Below are 19431 nucleotides of genomic sequence, written 5' to 3' on the forward strand. Positions count from 1 at the left end.
TGAGAAATTTACTTTGAAACCTCCTTCTCGTGCGTGAGGTAGGTAGGTAGAGCAGTTTATTCAAAAGAACAAACATGTTTATTTTTATTTGTAGAACAGCTGTTTTGACAACTTTTAAAAAATCCTCAAATTTCATAATTCAAACAAAGGAAAATGTACTCTGAACACAATAACAATAGTATAATCGTAGTTTTAATTATTCAGCCGCCAATCGGCATAATGTTATTCCCCTGAATTATCCTCGTTAATGAGGCTTATAGACCAATGAGCAAGGAAAGTTGTGTGAGTGTACCACACCAGATTTTTAGCAATGTGAAAATATGAATAAATAACAGAATATTCTATCCCAATTATATTTTATATTTTTCAATCATTGGAAAATATTATTTTTCGACAAATAAAATACGAGATTGATAATTTTTAAAGAAAAATGAACAGTTGGCATTTCATGAGATACTCTGTTATCAGCTATGTTGCATGAAAGGCAGAGAATCGTTAACGCTTTTTCCCCACTACCATTTTAACGTGGACCTCACTATACCAGTGTTAATCTTCTATATTATCTCCAAGGTGATCAAATCCAAATTTTATCATACAATCACTTTATTCGTTTATTTATTTCATACTTTGCTTTTAGAATTAAGTTTGTTTTTTGGTCCTTTAAAATTATTTCTTTGATATGTGAATATTTCCTATTCTAGTGAAATACTCCTTCTATGTTTGGTTTTAAAGCATCTTATTTTGAAAATCTACTTTGAGGGAATAATTAAGGACTAAAAATTTTGTGAAGTGAACAACCAAGACTTTACCTATTCGGACTATGAACTACCTTATCTAAATTTGAAAGAAGAATAGCACAAGGTTACGTTATTTTTTCTCTACCTATCATTTTTATGATATACTTATTGTATGAATCAATAAAGAATAATACACTCAGTGACTGGTCACTTCACGATACATGTAAACTATAAGGAAATGATTTATTTATTTAGTGATACATAAAACACAATTCATTTAAATGATTGGGGAAGGGCCAATTGGCACAGCCCGAAACTGTTCCTTACCCGAATTTTGATTCATACACTAAGGCCCGGTTGCACTAAAGCCTGTTAAATTTTAATCTTATTTAATTCACGAGAGCCAATCATAGAAGCCGTCTTATCAAGAATGCCTTCTCTGATTGGTTCTCGTGAAATTAATCACGATTAAAATTTAACCGTTTAAAATTAAGCCGTCTTATCAGGAAGGCCTTCTCTGATTGGCTCTCGTGAAATTAATCACGGTTAAAATTTAACCGGCTTCTGTGCAACTGGGACTTAGTCCGAAAAGTGGGTTATATCTCATTCAATTTTGAATTCGAGTCAAATATATTTTCAGTGCAAACACTTGAAAACTATCAATTACTATAAACTCATAAATCATATCCTATTAAGATTAAGCAAGCAATTTCTGTATTTATATATCTGGTTATTTATGTTTAACGGATCTCGAAAACGGCTCTAACGATTTTCACGAAATTTGGTACATAGTAGGTTTATGATGTGAAGATTCGATTGCTCTAGGTCTCATCCTTGGGAAAACTCGCTGAACAACATTAAAAGAATAATTCTTCATGTTTCCTTGGCTGAAACAGCTGTGGATAGTAAAAAAGTGAGTATGTGAAAAATCAAAATATCGCATCCCCGAAATTTATAAGATGACGTATAGCCAGCTGTGAAGTATAAATACGATCATTTTAGAGAATTGTGTTCTGTGTATCAATAAATAAAAATAACGAGCGAAGCTCGGTGCCCCGATATTATAATTTATGAGCTAATACAATGAATGACAAGAAGATTCATTTCAGATTAAATTTTATTGTTCATATAAGCATATAATTATGGTATCCATCCAAGGATATAACCACGAATTTCACCTTGGAACCTGACAACTTCAAACATAATTTCAATAAAATTCTTCTATTCTCAACACAACAATACAAGGCTGCTTGGGATAATGGTTTTCAAATATTCTAAAATGACTAAACGAATGTAAAATCCTAATTGAGACTCCAATTATTGTAATCTATGATCGACGTTTAGTTTCATCAGAACAATTAAACGAAATAATTATGCATAAAATCAATTATTATAAATATGATGTGCCAACTGTTCCGTGAAAAATATAGCCCTAATAATAGTAATTGTTTTGGCAACGAAATTGAAATCTTTTCCTTGTATCTATCGACTTATAATTATGATGGTTTCCTTTCAATGTTAATCCGCCTGTATAATTTTCAGTTGTTTTAATTAGTGATCTCAATTTATCTATGAACTTGATCGGTAGAGTATGTGCTTTTTGGTTAACAGCTATTGAAACATTATTGCCCCACATTTTAAGTTTTCCTCTTTCATTAATGATTCTATAACGACTTGTCCAATTATTAAGAATTAACTATTTTTGGGTGGAATTGAGTGTATAGAAAGACCCGTATGAAATTACTCATCTTCTCATTATTGGGAATTACTTGTTCACAAAGGATGCATGATTATCTAGCCTTAAATTAACTTTTTATTGAGTTGGAAAGTAGAAGGAAATTTAATGATCCGTATATTTCTTAATTTCTTCACACATTGTTATTAAAAGGAGAAACGGTGTTTGCAAAATTTATATACTGTTGAAGATTTTGAGAGATACTACAATAATTCTAATTAGTAGTAGTAATAATTTTTATCAGTCTATTACGAGTATTGATATAAAAAAACTATACTCCGTACAAAATTACTTCTGACTTGGAGGAATATTCGGCGCAGAAAAATGAAGGGATCAGTCAATTACTGTGCTGGATAGCTGGATAGAGTCATACGTAGAACATGTGAAATATTTTCCTATTTTCATGATGATAATAATGTGAAATATTCATCTATATTTGGTTTTGAAGCATCTAAATTTGATAATCTATACTTTGTGAAGATAATTAAGGACTGAAAATTTTGTGAATTGAACAACTACAAGACTCAACTTATTTCGGACTATGTGTAACCTTCTTATCTAAATTTGGAACAGGAATAGCACAAGGTTACCTTATTTTTTTTTTAACTCAACTAAAAGTTATTTTTGGTTATTTTAGTAAATTGAATAACTTTCTTAAAAATTGATATTTTCAGAAAATGTTTGTTTTAATAGATCAACAATACCATGAAGAATCTATCCTATGAATCTCATGGATTTATCTCTTACCGAATTTGAAATGTTCTGTCCCAAAAATTAAAATTTAGGCGCTCATATCTCAAAAAGTAATGATCGGAAAAAAATGTTTTCCTTAGAAAACTTTTTCATTTTGATAGCTTGATGATATACAAACTCGAGTAGAAAGTTTATTTTTAGCCTTTGCACAGCCTTAATACAGTACTTACTATACAGTATAGTCTAAATCTCGATATTTTATATTCATATTCTATGAGCTTTACTGGTATACTATCATTATTATTATTATTATTTTTATTATTTATATTTATTGGTATATTATAAATACATAATATAAATTGTACTACATAATACTATGAAGGCAATTGGTACAGTCAATTTCGACTCGGAGGTAATTCAATTCTCCAAGAAGAAGAGAAAGAAGAACAACAAAAACAAAAGGGAGAGAGAAAGAATAATAAAGAACAGAAAAGTATAAAGCAGATGAAAATCAAACATTTCAGTTCAGGAATATATTATTCAACATCATCCCAGCTATGATAAAACTATAAATAATAGCTTCTCGGTTATTAGTTTGAATCGATTTTCTTAATGTATTCCTGTATTTTGTCCTTCATAATTATTATTTGTTGACCTAATAGTTCTGAATTTTGTTTAACCAGCTAAAAAAACTAATAGAACTACCTTAGCTCTTGCTATCCATGCGAAGTCAAAATAACCACTGATTATACTCCATATGAATATCAAATTGATTCATTTGAATACTTAATACTCTATCCTGTAGAGAATGGAGAAACTGGAATCATAGAGGAGAAAAGAAACTATAATAAGATATCCCGTGGTAGTTTATATTCCAAATTTCAAGCCGATTTATTGTTAGCTCAAGCAGATTACTGTCGACTACTGTCTATTCCGTTTTGTTGGATTGATTGATTGATTGAGTACTTTATTTATGTAGATTACAATATATAATGGCTTATACACTCATACAATAGCTTACAATACAGCAAAGTTTTAGATGAATTTACATAGCATAAACTAAGAAATTAATTATTAAACTGTACAATGATATAAAAAAAATCAATTTGGAGTGAGAGTGTAAGAACATAGCACAGTATGAGAGACTACCAGCGTTAGAAAAAGAACTACAAGGACTATGGGCTTGAGTTAACATAGAAATTTGGAACATATAGGTCCTATACATGGGATATTTTCTGACGATATATTTCCTCTATGGTATGAACTGACGAATTATTGATCGAAATGAGAATGACATGCATTTGAATAAATATTTGTTTCGAGATGGTACATAATAATAATTATTAAGAACATTGAATCCATGGCGCTACAGCCCATCCAGGGTCTTGGCCTCCTCTAGAATACCTCTCCACTCCTCTCTGTCGGCAGCCTTGGATGATTCTCACAATGTATGAACTGAAGATATATTGTTGAATGATATGAAGATTAAATGGTAAATGCATTCAATTGACGATATTATGGTATTAGTTTATTTCGCACCTAGGGCCGAAAATGAGACTTTTCCGACTCGAAATCGGTTTTCAAGTCCGTAGGCCAAGGACTAGAAAAGATTGAGAGCCGGAAAAACATTTTTGCCCGTGGTGCGAACGCTATTTTTCGCCACACACAAAAAATAAACAATATATATATATATATATATATATATATATATATATGAGAATAATTGTTTATTAAGCACTCCCTAAAGCAAAAGTGGAAGGTCATAGCTCTAGCAAATCTGAGGTAATCTGAATATCAGGAAATTGCCCAAGTATTTTTATTCTTTTTTCTGATCTGTCCAAATAACCTAAAAGATTATGTTTAATCATGTGGGAGGTTGATTTTATACTTTTTTGTTCTTTCAAATGACAATAAGATGATATTATACATTGGTAGAATCCCTACTATACTATAGTAGGGAGAATCCCTAGTTTTTCTCTCCCACTCAGTGCTACTTTGTAAAAATTATAAATAAATAAATGAATTATTATTATAAAAACCCTATTTTGGACTGTGTCATCACCTATAAATTTGGAATAAAATAGCACAAGGGCTGCCTTATTATTTTATCTACCAATGTATAACATCAGTATTATTCGTATCGTTAAATGTTTTAATTATCGAATAATAAACTCAAATAATGGAAAATTTTTTGATCAGCTGTTTTAGCACACTTGAAATTTAGCGGCCGGAAAGGGTACTCTTTCCGGCCTTAGAAAGAAACCTGTTCTGACGTTAGGCGAGAGTCGTCTGCAAACAATGTCTTTCAGATCTACGTAGGGACTGGAAAACAGCTGCTTTCTGTGCAGTGTGGCGAAAATTATTATTCTTCAATGATGTTTTCCATCACAAACTGCTTACTATTAAATCACACTTTTCTCATTAAATAGAACGACTAGCATTCAAATTTCTTAAATAAATGAATTGATTTAAACGAAAAAAGTGTTATATTATGTTGAAGATGGAAGGCTGTATTCTGATAGAATTGAGGCGTCCGTTTCACATTGGATTTGTCCTAATTAGACCTTACTTATAAACCGTCGAGAGGGCTAGAATAGAGGTTTGTCTTTGAGATGAGTTGGTGAACAGCATCTGTAATTACGGTCTCCCCCCCTCCCACAGGGGGACAATTAGGACCCCACGAGGGGGTAGGAGGGACCGGGGGACAATTAGGACCCCGCGAGGGCTGAGGGAGGGGTCGGCAAATATTTGTACAAACAGTGCCGCTGTTAGGCTATACAGACTAAACCCACTCTGAAATTATTTTCACTCGTTTATAATGTTAGGCTATCGCCTCTGAGTTTGAGGCAGTTTTAAGGCATCCACACCGCAGCCGCCGCACTAATAACATGTATTTGCGGCTCAAATTTGTGCTCTCGACACCTCGCCAGATCTCTATAGTGTTGTCTCTCTCTAGCACGTTGTGAGGGGATGATGCCGTCTCTCTCGCTCGCCCAGGAATGACGGCAGATTGCGGCTTTGAAGGCTCGAAAACCGACACTCGACTAAATTGGAGAGGCGGCCACTTATTTTCGAAAAACTTGAGACTGCTTCAGGCTGGCAGTAAGTCCGGTTCACAGGTAGACTGCGTTCTGTTTCACACTTCAACTGAATCACTTTGAAACGATAATCGTATCACGAATTTTGTATCACATTTGAAGCTGATTGTTGTATCTGTATTAAATTTGAATATAAAAATCTACAGATTATCTGTATAAAGCTTTAATGAGGAACCTATTATATAAGGCGAGCAATTTCTGTATATATCTGGTTATTTTTATATATTATCTGACTATTTTTATACTTATCTGGTTATTTATGTTTTACGGATCTCGAAAACGGCTCTGACGATTTTCACGAAATTTGGAACATAGTAGGTTTATGATATAAAGATTCGATTGCACTAGGTCTCATCCTTTGGAAAACTCGCTGATGTCGTTCAGGATAATTCATCCTTGGAAAACAGATGATAATTCCGTCGTCTCTCGATAACAGAAGAAGCGTGTGCCTGTGTGGGAGAGAGACAGAATTATTTCCAGCTGTGTAATCATAATCAATCAGCGAGAAATTTTATCTAGCTAGACAATTTAATCGATTTGATCAACATAATCTGATTTGTTGACATGACATGATAATCCTCCTAAACTAGAGTATATCTTAATTTCCAAAGTTGATTATTATTTGACAATCTCAAGTGATTGGTGAGTGTTATTTTGTTATTCAATTTAGTTTGTATATAATCTACATTATACATTTTTTGTTTTCAAATGTTTGAACAGAAAATTGAACCTGAATTCAAGTGTATGGAACATAACTACTTTCTGGACTATTTATAGTGTATAAATCAAAATTCGGGAAAGAAACAGTTTTGGGCTGTGCCTGTTAGTACTTCCCCAATCACTTTAAAGAATTGTGTTCGGTTTATTAAAAGTCAATAAAAAATAACGAGCGAAGCTATCGGTGCCCCGATATCAAATTCTAATCGGAGATTAAACGGATCTTTTTGAAATCATCTGTTCAATCTAATAGAATTTATAAGGGCGGCAGAATATCATACGTCCAGAATTGATGTGTGTGTAACTGGCTGAAGGGTATGATAACATTGGATATAGAGAAGAGATAGCATACGTAGATTATACGAAATGCTACCACATTTGTGTAGTAAATAGTAGATACCTCATGGTATAGGTCGTTTATGTTTCAAATTTCAATCCGATTTCTTGTTCACTCAAGCCAATTACTGTCAACCACTGTCTATTATTAATGTTTTGTTGGGGTGGAAGTGTGAAGCTAGGTTTTCGTTTGTGCGTAAATGCCGTCGACAGGATGAGTATTTCCACTCAGAGTGGGTCGATTTCAATTTATATAAATAATCTAAAAGATAACGTTCAATTATGTTTTAATAAGGGAGGTTGAGTTCATAGTTTTGAATAATTTTAAATGGGAATATGTTGATATTATTAAGAATGTATTGATTCTTGAATCAATATAAGCTCAAATAATGAAAAGTTATTTGATCAGCTGATTAGCTCACTTGAAATTTGGACAATATGAATGTCAACAATGCTTGTCGTCGTCGACTGCGGAAGTTTACGCACAAACGAAAATGCAACTGAGTATGATAACATTGGATTGAATTATAGATAAGAGATAGCTTACGTAGGCAGATCTACGTATGGAATGTTATTACATCATTGTCGTTTGTGTAGTAAATAATAGATATTTCACGGTATAGGTCGTTTATGTACCAGATTTCGAGCCGATTTCTTGTCAACTCAAGCCAATTACTTTTGACTACTGTCTATTATTACTGTGTTGTTGGGGTGAGAGTGTAAGAATGGTACAGTATGAGAGACTACCAGCATCACATAGCTTTAAAAAACAGACCTGCAAGGATTATCAGCTTAAGTTAACATTGAAAATTGGAACATAACTCCCTATACCATTGGATATTTTCTTGTGATATCTTTCCTTCATAATTGGATATGTGCAAGTGCACGCGAGATCACGCTTCAAGATGAGACACAACATCTGGGAAGAGCCGACACTTAAAGCTATCTTTCCTCTGTGATTTTACATTGAATGACAACTGTTCCATCTCATTTTCCCATAACATTTATTGTGGGTTGCATTTTAGAATAATAAGTGACGGTTGCACAAAATCCGGTAAAACCGTGATTAATTCCACGTGAACCAATTAGAGAAGCCGTCTTATCAGAACGGCCTCCTCTGATTGGTTCTCCTGGAATTAATCACGGTTAAAATTTAACCGGCTTTCGTGCAAACCGGCCTAAAAATGTACAGACAGAAACCCATACATCTAAAGGTGCGTACAGATATACGCGTCGCGAACATGAGCGATTCACTTTTAATCAGCTGACTATAACTGTATTTTTACAAAAACGGTAAGATACAGATATAAAAAGCTTGGCATCAGCTGATTAAAAGTGAATTGCTCATGATCGCGGCGCGTAAATGTGTACGCACCTTAACATCTGCGCTGGACTGAAAAATACCCAGTAAATCACCGCCTAAACAAATACCTTGACAACAAGTATGCATACATTTATGCAAAGCGGCTACATACCTGGACATGCAAATTCCTCTGAGGAATTCCAAGTATGCTATGCACTATAGTCTACTATGACAAATCACTTGAAGCGGCTTATTTACATAATTGCGACCATAGCTTTGTTTTAGTACCGTGGGAAATTGAGCTTCATCTTTAGGGTTGATATTCATTTTCATTTTATCATTTATTTATTGTACAAAATACTACAATCATAATATAATTATGACATTGAAGGAAAAACTAGGCTGAGCCTGTACTATTTCTCTCCAAAAATTTCGATAGAAAGTTAGGTCAAAATGTTGAGGTTATAATATCACACACTGCTTCGTTACTTGATTTTTTGGTCCAGGAATAATGATTTAAATATTTTGAATTTTGAAGGTTGACATTATACTTCAAATGAATCAAAGAATGTATCACAATGAATAAAAAACTTGAGAAATATTACACTTATTTGAAAAAATTGAATACAAAATCACAAACCTACCCACTATTAGTGAGTTACAGCTGTAAATTTGTGATATATGTGAGGCTTTTCATGTGTTTGTTATATTATTCATGATTTATTTATCTATTATATAAAAGCGAAATGGCACTCACTCACCGACTGACTGACTGACTGACTGACTGACTGACTCACTCACTCACTCACTCACTCACTAGCAGTACTAAAAATCTACCGGACCAAAAACGTTCAAATTTGGTAGGTATGTTCAGTTGGCCCTTTAGAGGCGCACTAAGAAATCTTTTGGCGATATTTTAACTCTAAGGGTTGTTTATAAGGGTTTAAAGTTCTTTTAGCATGTATGCTCTTCTTATTCCAATATCTTAAAATTATTATAATTGAAATGTCCATACCATGTGTTAATATAGAACTATAATCTAGAGAGAGTACCTCTTCGAATCAGTTGTTCTGGTAACTAAATTAATAATCTTGTCAGGTTGGCATTAAGTTGAGTTGACTTTGTTAGGTTGGCACCCAGTTGAAGATTGAAATACATATCTAGGACCTCCTAAATACCAATTTATCCAATTAGCCAAAATTACCGTTTTCTCAGCTTTTCTGCGTTCCTCACCTTTTTCAATAATTATTGATGGAAATATATTTAAAAAAATGCAGTACACAGGTTTAGCTGAGGTGGAAGAATTTTGTTCGACAAAGATACGCCGATATAGTAACAGGTGTTTTTCGTGTTCGAATTGACATAATACGTTCAAATTCGGTACAGAGGTTCCGCTGAGGTCCACATGCAGGCGAGCGAAGCGAGCCCGCTGATCTCATTTTTGGACGATCCAGTCGGGGGTCCAGGGGGCAGAGCCCCCTGGCTAGACGGATATGGCGAGCGATGCGAGCCTGACAGCTATTATAAAATTAAATGACCTAAGTTATGGTAGAAACTGGTCGTTGAAATATTTTAAAGTTTTTAATAATAAAGGGTACTACAAGTTTTTTATAATGTTTTTATTTAATTTATTCATGGTTTTTTTGATATGTGCAAAGGCTGTATCAATGTACCTAGAATACCTAGAATGTATCCTAGGTTTATCCATGGCAAAACCTTGAATAAAACATAGTTTAACTATGGAATAACTTTTTGGTTAGGGATACTCTTATTTATCAGGAAATAAAATTCTAAAAACCCTCTATTAGAAACTTTTGTTCACAACATGTTTAAACATTTTGATACCATGTTGTGAATAAAAGTTTTTAATGAAGGGTTCTTGGATTTTTATTTCCTGATATACCTATGGATTCATGTGTAGGGTACATATGAGGCATTTCAGGTATTTATTATAACTATTTAGTGATTCATGAAGGTTAAACAACAAATCAAACATAGTATAGCAGTGGATATTTATGTAAGATGGATAGTTGATAAAGATTGCAGGAGTAGATACCCCATGGTATAGGTCGTTCATGTTGCAAATTTCTAGCCAATTCTTTGTTAACTCAAGCCGATTATTGTCGACTACTTACAATAATTACTGTTTTATTGGGGTGAGAGTGTAAGAAGGGCACAGTATGAAAGACTCCCAGCGTCATTTTCATCTATACAGTTTTTCTCAGAGTTTTCTCAGTGTGGAAAGCACTCTGCCTTCTGATATTCATCTTGGAAAATGCATTGATGGAGATATTATGTATGAAGTTATATTATATTATGTAATTATATTATATATGTAATTATATTATAAGTTATATTATGTCCTAGCTGGAGAGGTGAAATGGCGGAGAAATAACTCTAAAAAAGATAACAGGAAAACTGAAGTGAGAAATGATAAAGGATAAGAAATAAACTGAAAATTTAGGATTAAAAGAGAGGAACAATGATGACGATGAATGAAGAGGAGGAGATGAAGAAGAAGAGGGATAAGGAGAAAAAGAGAGAGGAAGAACAATAATAATTTGAATGGCGGTCGAGCGGTGAAACAAAGAACAGATCTGAAGAGATTTTCAACCTCTTTAAAAGGATGTGCAGATAAAATTTATTATAATCCTTTTTTCGTCTCACTCCACATCCATCTCCTTCTCCATTTTCTCCCCCTCCTCCTACACCTCCTTCTTCTCCTTCTCCTCCTCCTATACCGCCTTCCCAACCACCATCACCCACTATCCTTTTTCTTTCTTTATCTTCTCTGTCACACTCACATTATAATCCTTTCTTCGACTTACTACACATTCATCTTCTCCACTATTTCCTCCTCCTCATCATCCCCATCCTACTCCTCCTCCTCTTCCACCTCTCTCAACATCTTCCTCTCTCTCCATCACACATTCGATAAAGAACACCTCTCTAATGCCAAGCAATATCGGAGTGATGCACTAATCTTTATCATCTCATAAGTTATCGGCTTCTTAAGATCTCACCGCTTCTTTATCTCTCTAGCTCTGATCTATAGATCGTTGCCTTCTAAAGCTCTATATATCATGTATATAGATCAAAATAGGCATCGATTGTCGGTGTGGGTGTGAAGGGCATAACATAAATGAGATGAAAGAGACAGAGAAAGAATACAAGAGAAACAATAAGAAGAAAATGATGTAGATGAAGGAGAAGAAGAGAAGGAGGAGAAGAAGAAGAAGAAGAAGAAGAAGAAGAAGAAGAAGAAGAAGAAGAAGGGTGTCTTTACAAAAATTATCTTTTACAATACAGTACTGCAAAAGTGTTGGATCACAGGTAGAACATAATATACTACGAAGAAAACAATAAAGAAGCAGATTGAAAGACGGTTCGTTGAAAGAAGAACGATTTAAGAAGAAGGAAAAGAAGGAGAAGAAAGAGAAGAAGAAGAAGAAGAAGAAGAAGAAGAAGAAGAAAGATTTAAGAAAAAAGGAAAAGATGGAGAATAAGAAGAAGAAGAAAAAGAAGAAGAAGAAGAAGAAGAAGAAAGATTTAAGAAAAAGGAAAAGATGGAGATAAGAAGAAGAAGAAGAAGAAGAAGAAGAAAGATTTAAGAAGAAGGAAGAGATGGAGAATAAGAAGAAGAAGAAGAACACTACAGAAGTGTTGGGACACATAGGACATACGAAGAAACAATTAAGAAGCAGATTGAAAGACGGTTGGTTCGTTGGAAGAAGAAAAAGGAGAGGAGAATATAAAGAATAAGAAGAGAAGGAGGAGGAGAAGAAGACGAAGAAGATGATGAAGCAGAGGAGGCTGTACTGGACCAAGGCAGGTGTGTGTGTGTGGTGTTTGTAAGGACTCCGCCCATTCTTGTTACCTGGCCACAGAATCCTTCTCCTTCTCTTTCTATTCCTCCTCCTCCTCATCCTACTTCACAACCTGAACCTTCTCCTGCACCACAATCTCCCTCTCAAAGTCTTTCTCTTCCTCCAACACCTCCAACAACTACATCTCTCACTTCCTCCTCCTTCTTCTGGTTCTCCATCCTTATCGTTTTCTCTCTTCCTATTTCTTCTTCTGGTTCACCATCCTTATCGTTTTCTATCTTCCTCCTCCTTCTTCTGGTTCGCCGTCTTTATCGTTTTCTCTCTTCCTACTTCTTCTTTGGGTTCTCCATCCTTGTTCGTTTTGTTGTTGGAGTGGACTGATAATTATTAGCAGTTTGAAGGAGCAGGCTGGCTCGAAATAACAGAGCAGATATGCCGACAGCCAGCCCTGTTCACAAGCGCTCCTTTTGCTTGCTGCTTGCAACTCATGCTCTGCATCACTCCGGCCCATCTTATCCTAGTGTTAGCTTATGGTCACAGTGAACAATCAGTGAGAAAAAAATCTGGTGTGGTACACTCACACAACTTTCCTTGCTCATATTTGAAACTAAGATCAGACTTCTGTATGTGTATATATAATTGTTTCCAGAGTACTTTTTCTTTGTGTGAATTGTGAAATTCGATGATTTTTTTTAGTCGTCATTTTTTTTAAAGTCATCAAAACAGCTGTCGTACAGAAGAAATATCTCGACTATGTGTTCTTTTTATGAACTGCGCTACCTACCTACCTCATGCACGAGAAGGAGGTTACTAAGTCCATTTCTCAAGGATGGGGTGGACCCCCCATAAGTTTCCCAGAATGGAGACTCATGCCAGTTGATAGAGCTGATAAATAACTATACAGGGTATGAATTTGAAATGAATCGGTCAAGTCATTTTTGAGAAAACCGTGAATAATATGGTTCTTCAGTGATTATCCGCCATTTTTCTCAAGAATATTACGGAGCTCCTGCAATTTTCCCAGGAATGGGACTCATGTCAGTTGATAGGGCTTATAAATAGCTATCTAAGGTATAAATTTGAAGAAAATCGTTAGAGCCGTTTTCTAGAAAACTGTGAAAAACATGGTTTTTTAGCCATTATCCGCCATTTTGGATTGAATTTCTTATTGTCGAATCCTCATGGTATAAGGGCCTTAAGTTTAAAATTTCAACTCAATCGGTTGATTAGTGATGGAGTTATCGTGTTCACAGATATACACACTGTGGTGCTGAATCTAAATGCCTCACGTTGGGCCGGCAAATCATGTGGTGCGTTTTTTAAAGGCTTCACACATGTAGAGTGAATCTTGTACTGAGTCAATGGTGTAGCGGCTATAAATTTTGTAATTGCGTGTGTGGACGCTGAGTGCACACCAGACTGATTGATCCACTACAAGATTCAATACAATTGTCGGAATCGCGGGAGGCCTAAACGCTCGCTCACCCTTGATTCTTCTAATGACAAATTGTATTGTGATGAAATTTTTATAAGTAGTGTAGCGATCGCTAAACACTGAAGACGGATACCTTAAAATTATTACCTGTGAAGAATGAGCATACAAAATCATACAGGTCGAGCAAAAATCCCGATGTAGCTAATTTACGGGACTGCGTCTCTAATAAGTTCTGAAGGATTAAAATACGGTATTTGAACCAAATATCGTTCAGAATATATTTCGAGAACAGAGTCTTGTCGGGTTTTAAGCTCTATTGTAGGAATTTATATGATCTATGGCTGCCTCTGCTGTACAATTGATGCATTCGCTCCTAAGTCGAGGTAGGTAACAGATAAAAGCTGATATATGAGCAGGTAAGGACAAAGAATAAATATCTCGATCTGACCCCACTCGCTACATCCACTTAGACCTGTTCCAATATCCAGCTTAATTCAATTATTCCAATGATCGTATTCGATCGGTTCTTGATGATATAGAACGTATCAGACACAATAATTGACAGGCTTAAGAAATAATCGAACTCAGAAAGCGAATTAACAAAACTGAAATATATTACAATAAAATATGCAATCATACAGTGCAGATTCAGAATTTGATTTACAGGTTGATAATAATTTAGCATTAACAGAAGGAGTTAAAAATGTTCTTGTGCTTGCATGATACCATGCGTGATTCAACAGAATTTTACGATTGATAAAATTGAACAATTTTGAAAGAATAGTGAAAAAATGAATTATAAAATATTTAAAAAAAAAAAAAAAATGCTCGGGGTCGTGGTTCAGGCAGCGGAGGATAGTTAATCAACTACAAATTCTTATAAATTAATATGAATAAATTCTAGGCTCTTAAATGCTAAAGCGCTTGTCGGCGTGGCCAATAATTTAACGAAGAAAAATTTATGTTTTTCTGCACTGAAATATTTTCGAAGCGTAGATTGGGGCCCCTTATGACTTATAACTCACGTGAATTCCTTGGCGGTCGTGGTTTTCTTCTTTAGATCAAAAATCGTTTGATCGGCGGCAATCCAGGCTTCGGTTTCAGCACGTGGGGAATTTTAATTTAAATATCTCCTTCACCGAATTAATTAAGGGATAATTTACTTTAAGCTTTTAAATTTATCGATTGATGAGAACAGAAATTTACGAATAACAAATAAATTGGCCTAAAATATCGGCTCACAAATAGAACATTTAAAATCGAACAAGAAATTTTCACAAATAGGTCTTGGTAACTATAAAAAGAGATCTGCACGGTGAGGATTTCAAAAGGGAAGTGCTGCTCTTTTCTCTAAGCTTTTAGGCTAGACCTTGCTTCTCAGAATCTCAATGTAATAATTTGCATAAAAATTTGCCATTGGTAGAACGCTTGTGACGTAAACATGACGTCAGTGGCAAGCAGTAGAATACAATTCCTTTAATTACAATAATAATTTAATTTATGTAATTCTTAAAACTGCTTAATCTTATAGACATAGTTCCTCTCATACAATGTACATGTGCTAGCGTAAATGATAAGGCAGGGTTGGTGTCTGATAATAGATTAACATGTGTTGCTTTCAAACGATCACCGTCTTGGTGCTATTTCTATGCACTGTGATTGGCTTAGACCTACCAAAGAGATTTAATTACCATGTGGTTCAGTTGAATTAAATTATTAATAAATTAATATTCTTGTACAATTTTTATTAGGTTTGAGATTATTATAATTAATTTCTGCCATTTTATCAATAATATAATTTCATGCTATGACCTATTTAGTTACAATAAGACCTGACATATAATATAATTTCTTAAATAATAAATAATTTCAACGATAACACATACATTTTATTTTTTATTTTGAAATTCTTGATCCTTTATTGATAGTTTTATAATTTTTAGGAATGATATTTTACCTTGCATGAAAACCGGCATGACATTTGACAATGCTTTGAATCAGTCAGCTGCGTTCGAACTGTTTTAAAAACATCTGATCGATAGTAAACAAAGTGTAACCTCAAAATCAGTGAGCGATTCATAAATAATTTGTGCTTTATTCGCAAAATAATTATAATTTTATTGAATAATTTTCCTAGAAAAATATTCAGTACAGAACGGTACTCTTATCTAATATACAGTTATTGATAAGTAAGCTTTATCGCTCGGTCGCTAACTATTCCTTTAGCAAATTCCTTCATTTTAAAAGGTAATCACAATTTTTCTCTCTTTTCATGAGATCTATTTGAAAATTCATCACACAAAAGCCCCCAGGATATTTTAAATAGGTAATTGGGAGACGAGTCGAAACAATGACTATTTGAAAAATCCGATATTGTGATGAATACACTATTTCATCTCCTTACTTCTACGAAAACTCAACACTTAACACTAAAAACAATATATCGTGCACTTTTGGCTACGAGAAAATAAATAATTGATTGTTCCTTCCATTGGATACAATCGAAATACAATAATTAATGAGGTCTCTTTGGATCCTTCATTAAAACAACTCCACAACTTCCATTCATGGGTGGCTTATGAGCAGACCCATAACTATAACAAATATACAAGATTTCACATATTACTTCTTAAGATTTGAACAGTATTTGCAACAAATATAGACTTTCATCATTTTTTCATAGTTATTACAGGTTTCGACTCTTTGGTTTGGCTTTTACATAAATTGGGTGAGAGTGTGATTTTACTTCGGTGACTTGACAATCGTCTACCGTTTGACTCGAGCAATTTCTTATTTGCGCTTAGTACGTTGCGTACAAACAGGGTTACACTTGAAATGGCTTTCTTGATTTTTATCAATGTTGGTTACAAATATTAAGTCCTTAAGATTATATTTATCAATTTGAATTTCAATTCATGATCTTTTGATGCAACAGTAATAAATTTCACATTTGAAGGTAAGAATTTCATTTTCTTTGGAGTTTTTTAGAGATACATTTATATGACACAGAACATGCGCATTTCGTGCAATTAACATAAATATATATTTTTTTGTTTGCGTTTTTTACTTATAATTCCACATTAAATAATAGGTTACAATAATTAACTAACGATATTGCTTTGATTCTATTAACATTGACTCTAGGATTTCGTACACATTGGTTGGTGGGACGAAGAAAATTATCGAACAGGCTTTGGTTCTGAATAGATTTTTCTATCGATTCTGTATTTCAAGGTTAGATTTACACATTTTTTCAAATAAACTTTGTTTATTTTCTTTCCTCCTATTCACTACTAATTTCATGTTATTTCTAATTTATAATTATTTTCCGTGGATAATATAATTCTTGTTTCTATTTTTCAGTTGTGCAGATGATACCAGGCGATTGTTTCGGTGATGACTCTGACACGAGGGGATGGCTTGATTAGGTTGGTAAATTTTTAAAGTTGTTTTCAGTTTTATTTTCTTGATTAAAGTTGATAATAATTTCTTCATTTGATGTGGATTTATAATATTTCCTTATTAGCTGAGATGCGGCGAAGTTAGGTTATGTTGATTAGGCTGCAGTAGAAAGATGCTAGTCTGCAAAGATATGATTCAATGGGTAGGCTGTGATTATGAAGTGTTTGATAATGGTGTAATTCACAACGTAGCTTTCAGTTAATTAAAATATTATTCTCCTCAAGCCCCCATCTAAATTTGATTCGGTGTTATTTAAGTTCAATTCCAATTTGCAACTATCCGTTTTATCAAACTTGGCTTAAAACGAATGTGCCGGTGGTGTAAATCATTCTTAATACTGTTTTCCTCTTTGTCGGCCGGTAACATGCAGTTTGATCTTTTTAAACCTGACATGCCGGTGGTGTCTGTGGGTTTTTCAATAATCCTTTCTTTTTGCATGCCGGTGTACAGTCTGTTTGATTTTAACCGGACATGACTGCGGTGGTTGTAGGTCTTCTTGATACATTTTTCTTTTTTCTTGCATGCTGGTAGGAAGCTTGATGTACGATTTTAGCCTAACATGACGGCGGTGGTTGTAGGTTCTTCTAGATATTTTCTTCTTTCTTGAATTGTTTTGCTGCTTGTGTGTGGTCTTGACTTTATGCGGATTTTAATTGTTCTAATGTTGTTTTCTGATTGTTTTGATGGATACTGATTTGATGTGTTGCAGGTGCTGTCCTCGGTGGATGGGGTGATGTGGGCGGTCGGCGGTCCGGGCTGCTCTTCAACGTGGCGGCAACGTCCTTGGACTCCTGGTGTCCGGCGCGCGGTGGTACGGGCTGTCCCTCTATGCCATGGATGACGTCCTCAGCTTGGCGGGTGATGTCGTCCGGCTCCTCTCGGCGTTCTGCGGGGTGCGGCGCGACTTCAGCCTTGACATTTTCGGTAGGTTGGTCTTCCATACATGTATCACGTCCGCTTGCTTGTTTGACTTCCTTTATTTGGTCGTAGTTCTTATTTATATTGTTTAGTGTTTCGTTCAGTTGTTTCCTTTCTTTGATCATATCGTTCAATGCTTCCAGGATGAGACTCATCTGTAACACGGAAGGGGTGGGTGTGTGGTCTTCGGATGGCGGCAATGGTTCTATGACATGAGATGCGGGCGTCCGGACCTCTGGAACGGCAATGCATGGGCGTTTATCCCGCGCGACATCTTCCGTCCTTGAAGTCGCCGATGTGGGTTCCAGGATGCGGTGTGGTACTTCCATAATTTATTGGATGATGTAAAGGTGCAAGTGCGTTGAAACGACCGCCAATATGTGGGGTTATGTGCAAGATTACAAATGAATGACCACAAGTTGAAATAGTGTAAAAAATTCGTTGAAGTGAAGGAATACAAAAGTGTGCTTCAATAATATGTTCAGTGATGAAGTGAATCAAAGTAGCAATATCGTTAACATAAAATGATAACAACATAAAGGATACACAGTGAACACTTATGCGGTAATACAGGTACGCCTCTTATAATTTATTATTATTATTATTATAAATATTTTATTCTTATAATTTTTTGCCGCAATTCTATATATAGGGCTAGTATTCTTTGCAAAATTTTATATAAAAGCAGTGATGCTCTGCTTGAATTCCACAATATATCCGTGATTTAATTTTGCTTCCCTCTTTATGCTTTAAAAACTTTTAAAAAATGTAAATAACTTCAATCCTCTTTTCTGTAAATTTTTTATAAATTGTTTCAATATAGACCTAATATTCTTCAAATAATATGACCTTTCTTATGATATCTCTTATACCTATGACTTATAGTATGACCAATTTTCGAATAACACGATAATAAAATTCTGAGTTCGATTTTTCTCTAAAAATTCATCAATCGATAAATTTCTTTTCTGTTCAAAATTGGGTATGGTACTTCTTGTTATTTTATATAACAGTGAACAGTTAATATTAAATTGAAGAAATTCACAACCATGAATTTTTCAAAAATTTTCCCGTTGTCAGCGCTATAGTATACTGAGCAACTAAATAATCCTCGTAGTCGATTATCCACCTCTTCAATGCCTATCACTGTTGGGCGCCAAATCATGTGAA

At 34.5% G+C, this 19431-nt stretch overlaps 1 protein-coding gene across 1 annotated transcript; it reads left to right on the forward strand.

Moving 5' to 3' along the window:
* Nucleotides 1-6164: 6164 nt before the first annotated feature.
* On the forward strand, nt 6165-19098 carry LOC120349737. Its single transcript, XM_039420295.1, has 3 exons — nt 6165-6267; nt 18053-18267; nt 18405-19098. The coding sequence occupies exons 1-3, from the start codon at nt 6165-6167 to the stop codon at nt 18420-18422; spliced, it is 336 nt and encodes a 111-aa protein (XP_039276229.1). The 3' UTR covers nt 18423-19098.
* The last annotated feature ends 333 nt before the right edge of the window (nt 19099-19431 follow it).

This window comes from Nilaparvata lugens, chromosome 2 (genome assembly GCF_014356525.2).
Source record: "Nilaparvata lugens isolate BPH chromosome 2, ASM1435652v1, whole genome shotgun sequence".
NCBI lineage: Eukaryota > Metazoa > Arthropoda > Insecta > Hemiptera > Delphacidae > Nilaparvata > Nilaparvata lugens.